A 9,163-nucleotide genomic window follows, 5' to 3' on the forward strand; every position below is an offset into this window, starting at 1 on the left:
AATGTGTATGTGTCTGTTCATATTTGCCTATATAAAGCATCTTATTTTGTTTCCTTTCCTTCCTATCTGGTTCACAAAGAGATACCCAGCTTAGCCAGAGAGGCTGACTCACCAGAGAAGGGAGCAACAGGAATAAATCCTTTTACTTAATTCCCTGCTGCTAAACAGCACGTGTTAATCTCCAGATATTAGTGCTTATTAAAGCACAGGTAATAAGGAGTTAATAAAGTTAAGTTTTCAGTGCCTAAGGAAGCACAGAACAGTAAGGAAGAGTTTAGTTTCCCTAGTGTTTCTTTAAGCATAAGGTGTTAAGTAAGAGTTATAAGAGCTAAAGAAAGCACAGAGAAAAGAATCCAACGGTTTTAAACTATCGAATAAGCAAGAACATTTTCAGGATATTTTGGAAGTTATCAGCAAGCATTCAGTATAGAGAGCTAGAAGTCTAGAGACCATTAATCTTTAAAGCTATGTCCAATGCTGTGTCCCACTTTGATTGTGCCAGGCTGAGCAGGCTCCAGTAAGCCAAAGTTGTCTCCTGCTTCCATGTTCATGCACACACATCTTTCAGTGTATCCACATCCTTCATCTATGTACACATATACATGCATACACCCGTACATAAATAACATGCTGTACATCAGGTATGTGCATATACACAGTTTTATTTATCAATATTTCACAGGGTGGGTGAAATGAGGTACAAATATACAGGCATATGAAAATTTCATATACGACTCATTAAGGACTTAATGAGTAGTAAAAAACTGGAAACTTTGTAAACTCTTTACTATTATGAAACCATAGGTTATAATTAGGAACCAGAATTAAAACTACCATCAGATATTTAAACTATTTTTGATGATTTAGCATAAATTAAAATATTTTCAAAAAACTTTAAAAAGTCACTAACAGTAAGGTTCATCTTTTTATTAATATCAGCATCAAGGAAACAATTATGATATCAAGTAAAAAGGAGGGACTAAGAGAATTCCTGTGGAAATGTCAATTTATGATGTACAGCGAACTTAAGAACCATATACTTCTTGGCAGCAGAAATGTCAAAGGAATGAATAAGTGTAATTCAACAAATTCTGTTTAAGCCATATGAAGAATCGTGTTTTGCTACTTGAGCTATTAAACAGTTTAAGAAAAATCTGTTTTTTAGGAAAAAATTATTGGTACTGTACCACCATGGCACCTTGCAACCTTTGCACCTCCAGGGGGTTCTGTGACCACATCTGACCTCTGCGAATACCAAGAATGCACACATGCATACATGCCTGGCCAAGACTAATACATAAGAATAAAATAAATATTTTTAAGTAAGAGAAAATTACCCTTTTTAAAAAATCTGGTGGCATATTTTCTGCATGTTTTTCAGTGTGATGATCATTCGGTTATCAGAAATGATTTGTATCAAAGGAGTAATTGTGGGATAGGCATTCATGACAAACTTCTGAACAGTCAGGATGACTGGGTCATACATCCATAACAGGACTGAGGTGGATGAGATGATGAAGTCCACCCAGTACATGACCACAAAGAAAACCACCAGCAGCAAGATGATCTGGGTGGCCCTTTTCTCAGGGGAAGCTCGTAAGTGGCTGTTGCTATGAAGATGCTTGCATTGCCTCTGATGTCTGAACAAGATAATCACCATATATGCACTTGTGGTCAGCATGACCCCTACAAGAAATACGTCTCTGGAGGTTGTCATTGTTAAAATCAGTCCCCTGATGATGTAGTTCATGGGGAAGAGTGAGCAGTATTTAGTGACCTTCAACTGGTTGGTCTCACTCATGTTGGTATAAGCACCAACATAGAAGATCCGGTTACTGCTGAATGACAAATTGAAAGACCAAAAATAGAAGAAAGAAAAGATCATGTATTTTTTTAGTTTATGTTTAAATTTTGCCAACAAAGAGGTATTGGGACTGATTGTCACAGCCTGGAACACACTCAGGAGACAGGTGATGCAGATAGAGAGGCCTCTCATCACCCTGTTTATGTAAAAAGTTGCCTTGCATTTGAAGTCATTCTCAATGTTCAGTGACTCAAATAAGTCTGTAAGCCAAATATCCCCTCCAGTGAGAAACATCATTATGTGAACGAAGGTCAGTTGACAGGAGATCAAGTCCATGGGCTTAGATCTGTGACATAGGATTATGATAGTGTAGAAAAAAAGAAGAAATATATTGGCCAGGGTTCCAAGTCCAACTTGGAAATAAAGGACATTATTTAATGAAAACATATTTGGAAAGCATATTCATTTAAGAACACAGAGGAAGCATAATTCTTACATCTGAAAAAATATTATATACATCAAACATGATTCTCTGTTTGGTATGTCTTTATCATTCTTTTTAGCTAATTATTCTGGATTACCCTGTCTCTAAATTTTGATGTTCCATACTGGACATCATTTCCTACATTTCGATATATCTCTCTATGTATCTCCTCTCTACATAAAATGTTATAAAAATACATGCATTCTCAGCTACATCTATATAGAATGCACACTTGCTGTGTATTTATTATACCTGAGCCTCATAGGTAGAAATCCAGTCCTATTGACTTAAATCACCTCATATCATAGTAAATGCCTAAAACAATAGTGATGAGCACAGAACATTAATCACATTTGTACAAATGAAAAAAAAATATGCTGAGCTGGGGGGAAAATGACGAAAGAAATCAAAAAGTCACATCAGTCTCATATTCCATAATTTTGCTATGCCCCACTTTGCAACTATCCATTTCATGATTAATACTTCTAATGGAATCACAGTGATAATTCATTATAATCCCACTGTTTTAGTCAGTGAAATATTTCTCAATTCATCTCTTTTTATGCTTCTTTTTCCAAGAGATCTTCCATTCTTCGTATCTGTTATTAAAAACAAAGATTCAGTTGGAGACCATTAGTATACTTCCACATCTATTAATCGTTTAACCATTAATTATGGTTATATATGGGCCTAAATGTCTCCCAGTTTAGTTCTCATCCCATTTAATCTTTTGTGAGACTACTTCAGGTTTAAAGAACTAACTGCCAGCTCAACACAAACACTAGATTTATTTTCTTTGGGTGTGTGGGGGGCAGGAGGAGGTAGATTGTTAACAATATGATTCCTCATGACTTTTCAGCCATCTATGTTGTTATTTTACCTATCACTGCCTTCTGCATTTGTCTCCTTCCCTCTTTTGTAAGGGTCCCCCATCCACTTTTCCATCCCCCAGAAGAGCAATTGTGTTCTGCTATGTTCCCTTACCTTGCTCTCACCATCTCCTGTATTTACTTCTCTCTCCTTCCCTGAGGCCCCCTTTGCATTTCCCTTCTCATCCCTGAATCCTACAATTCCCCTTTACCCTCTTCCCACATTTCCCTCTCTCATCTTCTCAAAGGTGCCCCTTTCCTCCCATTTCCATGATCAGATGGCTTGCACACTTCTATTGCTTGTCCCCTCTCCACACCTATCCTAACAAAGGTCCCATTTTATTTTCCTGATTTCCAGAGTCTCTATGGGCTACATAATCTCATCTGAAGACGTGGAGCTGGGGGCCTCCAAAATGAGAGAACATGTGATGCTAAGACACACACAAATTTCAACACATTAATAACAAAGAAGAACTCACTAAATATGACCAGATAGTGATTCTGTTTTGGAGTTATTGTTTTAAAAGACATTCCTTACCATAAAAAACAATCTACTACACTTACTCAGATTTTTGTGTAAAAAGAGGGCATACAATCATAATTTCAAGTTCATTATTACATTCTACAAACACAGTATAATGGATGCATGTATGTATGGAAGTAACACAGAAGTTAGTGATGAGTTCACTCTAAAACCTCACCAGGAGTATAAAGCCATATGTCATACATTTTGCATTTACATCATTTTTGCTTACTCTAGAAAAGGAATCGATTCATTCCAATGGCCAGAGCCAAACATCTGATTCTTACACTGACATAAACTGACAGTAGCTGCACAGTGATGTTCTGTTTTTCAAACGCTCCAGGACAGGAGCGGAAGAGATAGCTCAGTGTGAAGAGTACCTTTTGCTCTTGCACAGGACCTGGGTTTGTTTTTCCCAGCAATGACCTGGTGGCCCATAATGATCTATCACTCTAGTTCCAGGGCATCCATTGTCTTTTGATCCAGGCATGCGAGTGGTGCACAGACATACATGCAGGAAAACACCCACATATGTAAAATAAAATAAGTAAAAGCTCGAGGATAATACTTAGTTCAAGTGTTGGTCTCCAAACTGTAAGAACTCTAGGTCAATTCCAACTTTAAAGTTGCAAGTGGTCAAACCATATATTATAATAATTTATTATTAATTATGCATCTACAACTTACAAATATATCACATGTATTATAAGCCATGTAACAAGATAACAAGATAAAAGAGAGTAATCTAAAATGATTTTTTTCTTATCCCAAAATTATGCACTTCAACATTTCTACTTCATATCCATTGCTTTACAAATGTTTATCACATAAAGAAAATAATGCATCTTCTAATTCATCAAGTGGCATCTTTCTCTGGGGTTCACTGCACCAGAAAAAGACCATAGTTACCATGGCTGCAAACTGACTTGTTACCATATCCATGCCCTAAAACATGTTATTTGTTTCATTTGAAAAAACAATGGTAATGCTAGGGTCAATCTAAGTAGTCTACACACTCTAGGAACACTCTTAACTGAGACCTACAGGTCCTTGAGCTCTGACTATTGTTTGCTCATTTGTTTTGTGCTGATGCAGGCTTGACCTTGCTATGTAACCCAGGGTGTTCTCAAATCTATGTTCATTTTACTTCTGCCCCCTGAATGTTGAAGATACTGGTGTTCTGACAATCTGAGGTGTTTACTTAAATTTTAAGTATTTAGAAGATATTTTTAATTAATGACACTGAAAATTCCAAAACTGAACAATCACAAGATTTATACCAATATAACCAGGAAGTCATAGAATAAAAGAAACATCACAGATAGAGTCTAGAAAATAATACAGTACCAAGAAGAATTGTACCCACTGTGACACATTGGACACTCACTAACCTTGCAGTCTGTAGTTGTGTACAGGTATAGGCTGCTCAGGCCAGCGTGCAAACACTGCAGCAGATTCAGAGCAGACACTGGAAGTATAGTTGTCACTGTTTCTGGCTTTCCCATTAGTGTAGATTGTAAAATTTAGTTGTAAGTAAGAAAACCCAACTTGTGTCCATAAACACTGGAAATAGTAGAGAAGCCATCACTATTAAATTGGCTCAGACCAAAAGATTAAGCAGCCTGAAAGTATCTGTCTGAAGAGACCTGAAACAGAAGAGCTGCTTTCTCCACAGCACTATATTCTTCCAAGAAAAACCATTTTACCCCTTCATTTTATCAGTATTTGACTTTAGCACAGTTTTGTTTGACCAATTTCTGGTGAACTTTGCCTTCTGCTTTGTGGGGATTTAATAAGATAAGGGACATACAAATATACTACATCAAAGGTTTCATTATCATTTTAAGATTTACCATATTTAGTGAGTAATAACCAAAAAGCTGTATGACTGCTCAGAGAGAACCTGAAGTGAGTATGTTACCTTCAGGTGAAAAGATACATGATAGAGAGTCTGCTATCAGCAGCAAGAATAAGTCTTCAGAACTGTTAGGAGATGAAGACCTTAGCCACCCAAGCTAGTTCCATGGAATCTTTATGAAATATATAAACACAGCATGAATTAATCCTGGTCACTTAATTAGGTATTAATCATAGCTATTACCTGATCCTCTTAAATAACTTAAGTGCATGAATTATTGGTTGGAAATGGAGTTTAACACAGCTGTAAATGAAAGCACAAGAAGCTGACTAGAATAGCACAGTCTCACAGTTACAAGCCAGTTCCCCTGAGATGAAGCAGCAGCTTCTGAAATGTTGCTGCCGCGATTGTGGGGAAGCAATCATACCCAGAACTTCATCACAAATTGCTTAGTGTGAGTTTGGGAAAGATATGAAAATGTTCACTGGATAGTGTGTGTATGTGTGTGTGTGTGTGTGTGTGAAGTTATTGGACTACTCGGCCTAAGAAAAGAGGAATAGCATATTGTATGCTAGTGCTGCTAACATGAATATATCACTTGAGTGAAAAACTGAATTATATAAAATATTTTTGTTAAATTAAATGATCATTAAGGAAAATACAGAGCGTGCCCTCTGTTGTCCAATTGACTTCATCAGATCTTGGGCCCTGTCTAGTGTTCTAGTGCAGACTTTTAATGTAAATTATTCAAAAGAAATGGAAAATTTTGTAATGCTTAAAAACATAAACTCGTATGTATATATATATATTTTTTTTAATTAGGTATTTTCTTCATTTACATTTCCAGTGCTATCCCAAAAGTCCCCCATATCCTCCCCCATCTCCCCTACGACCCCCCACCCCACCCCACTCCCACTTCTTGGCCCTGGCATTCCCCTGTACTGAGGCATATAAAGTTTGCATGACCAGTGGGCCTCTCTTTCCACTGACTCGTATGTATATTTTTTTATGCTGTTGATACCCTTTTGCTAGTGACTTAATGACAGTTATTGGCATTACTTTGTTGCATTTAATGACAATGATTTCATAACTCTACATTATATGTTATCTACATTGATTTTTTTTTTCTATGTGAAATATGTTCTCACACTCTAATCAAAGTAATGACGCTCCTGCCTTAGCTTTGAAAGTGCTGAGATCATAGGTGTGTGACACCACACCTGCCTTCCTTTTCTATTTTAATCTCATATATATACACATATATACTTATATATATACATGTGTATATGTATATTTATATATGTATATATTACATTATACATTATATATATTAATAAATGATATTCTAGAAAAATAAAAATGGACTTGTGATAACCAGCAGCTAAACTTAAGTTTATTGGTATTTTTGTGAATGCATATTTTATCATGTAATTATAGTTTGTAACTATGAGAGAAAGCATTGGTGATTTTGACTTTAAATAATTTTATACTATTAAAGAGTTATAAATATTTTTCTCACTGCTAATGGAAAACTTACTCTGTTACATCAATCTCTGTGTTACAAGTTTTGATTTAGAAAACTTAAAATATTAAAACTAAATTTATTTTAATTAAGACACTCAGACTCTTACTGAAATATGCATGCTTACATGTAAGAATAACATTACAAGCATTTAATAAATAAGTAGGATGAGATTTCCAGATACTTTTGAAATACCCAGAATAGATCTAAATTATTAGAAATCATTATAATATAAAAACAAATGAATGTAATTAAAAACCATATTATACAATATTAAGAACATCTTATGTTTTATTAAGCCATGAGTTGGAACTTTCCTAAGAGTTCCTAAGTGTATGCAAACTTAACAAACTAGAAAGTTACTTATAAACACTTAATTTTGTAATATTTGTTATATATTCCTAGCTTAATTTTCATATAAATGTATATAGCCAGATAACTTGAGAAATGTAGTAAAGTGAGAAAATACAAAATATAATTCAAATAAATCAATACTATAAATGTTGTACTAAAAAAACCAATAAGTGTCTCAACTTTGTTTTTCACCCTGTAAGGTATTTCAAGGGTTTTGTGACAGGTATGGAAAACTAACACAGCTGCCACTAGCTAGGTAGAATCCTGTTTGTAAAATTATTACACTACATACTCAAGATAATTCATAGTGAGATATACTGGTTAAAAATTTCCATTTGGGTTTACTTTTAAATATCTATCAGTGTATATCCAATTTTAAAAAGTGATAGATTACATGACATTTTCATTCAATATATAATACCCATTGCTTGTCTTCCCCCTACTAGCCTTTCCTGTCTCTATCCACCTTCTGCCAGACACCCATACTTTTGCCAACAGCCCCCTTCTACTGTCATGAAACCATATTAGGTGAAATCTATGTTACTTATGAATCATTACACTGATATTTCTTTGTCTATAAGAATCTTTTTTGTTTGCTTATGCTACAGAATGGCTCAAAAGTAAAATTCTAAACATGCAATTCTTTAAACATTTATTACAGAATCTTGTTCTTATTCTACCACCTACTTACAGCTCTCAATATTAATGAAAAGAAAAAGACACACTCACCAGCTGGAGCTTTGATGAAAATCCTTACAGAATGAGGCCCTAAGAAGTAGTTATAAGGAAGGAATGCCATCACCTCACCTCCCTCTAGACCCATAGCTATGGTGTCATCTGGAGAAGGCAGGTCTGACCTTGAGGTTGTTACAAAGTTGCACCATGAAATGGAAAAGTGAACTTCCCTACTTCCAGGAGTACAGTAGAGTAGGAACAGCTGAGCTCTGGCTTTCCCATGTGTGAGCTATTCTCTCCAGGCTATATCTGTCTGTGTAGATTAATTAATCCCAGTCCTTATGAACAAAACAAAGCTAACAATGATAACATCTCCTTTAACAGAAGTACAAAGACATTTCAGATTACCCAAAGGATCCTTCCTGCTTACAAAATATTCCTGGTAGCCTCCATAGTTCAGGGTCTCTTCTATAAATTAATAACACTGACAGTAAAATTACAAAGATGTCACCTCCTCCAACCACACTTAGGAAAAGTTATCTTTCTTACAGAGAACACAGTGGTGAGGTAAAGGAACTGTATCCTCAGTAGAAATGGGGTTTGGGGCTGGAATGTAGGTCAGTCGGTAGAGTGCATGCCTCTTTATGCACAAAGGAAGAATATCTGGGGTTGAAACTCAGCACCACATAACAGTAACTAATGTATGTATTACCACACATAGTAATGTACACATATGTAATTACTACACTCAGGAAGTAGTGGTGGGAGGATCAGATATTCAAGACTGTCCTTTGCTACATGGCCAGTTTGAGGCTTCTGGGAGATCATGCTGCATTTCTCCACCAGGAGAATAAAAACCCTCCCTCCTCCACAGTATAGACAAAAGTGTACAGCCTCCTGATGTTGACTGTTCTTCTATACGTACACCTTAACTAACTCTGGTGATTGTATTAATAGAATAGTTTATATCACATGCTCAGATAAAGAAGAAACAGCCAAATGTCTCTTGGTGCTGACACATAACTGTCACTGACTCCTTTTTAGTAATTTATCATAAAGTATACTTCAGTTGTA

General features: G+C 35.7%; 1 protein-coding gene across 1 annotated transcript; it reads right to left on the reverse strand.

The window, feature by feature from the left end:
• Positions 1-643: 643 nt before the first annotated feature.
• Positions 644-8,169, reverse strand: Vmn1r32 (vomeronasal 1 receptor 32). Its single transcript, NM_134170.3, has 3 exons — positions 8,144-8,169; positions 5,072-5,243; positions 644-2,887 (listed from the first exon to the last, which is right to left on the reverse strand). The coding sequence occupies exon 3, from the start codon at positions 2,249-2,251 to the stop codon at positions 1,343-1,345; it is 909 nt and encodes a 302-aa protein (NP_598931.1). The 5' UTR covers positions 2,252-2,887; positions 5,072-5,243; positions 8,144-8,169; the 3' UTR covers positions 644-1,342.
• Positions 8,170-9,163: the final 994 nt, after the last annotated feature.

Source organism: Mus musculus, chromosome 6 (assembly GCF_000001635.26).
Source record: "Mus musculus strain C57BL/6J chromosome 6, GRCm38.p6 C57BL/6J".
Taxonomy (NCBI): domain Eukaryota; kingdom Metazoa; phylum Chordata; class Mammalia; order Rodentia; family Muridae; genus Mus; species Mus musculus.

Excerpts from the sequence above, each read along its gene's own strand:
- Vmn1r32 (NM_134170.3), bottom strand. The coding sequence starts at position 2,251 with ATGTTTTCATTAAATAATGTCCTTTATTTCCAAGTTGGACTTGGAACC.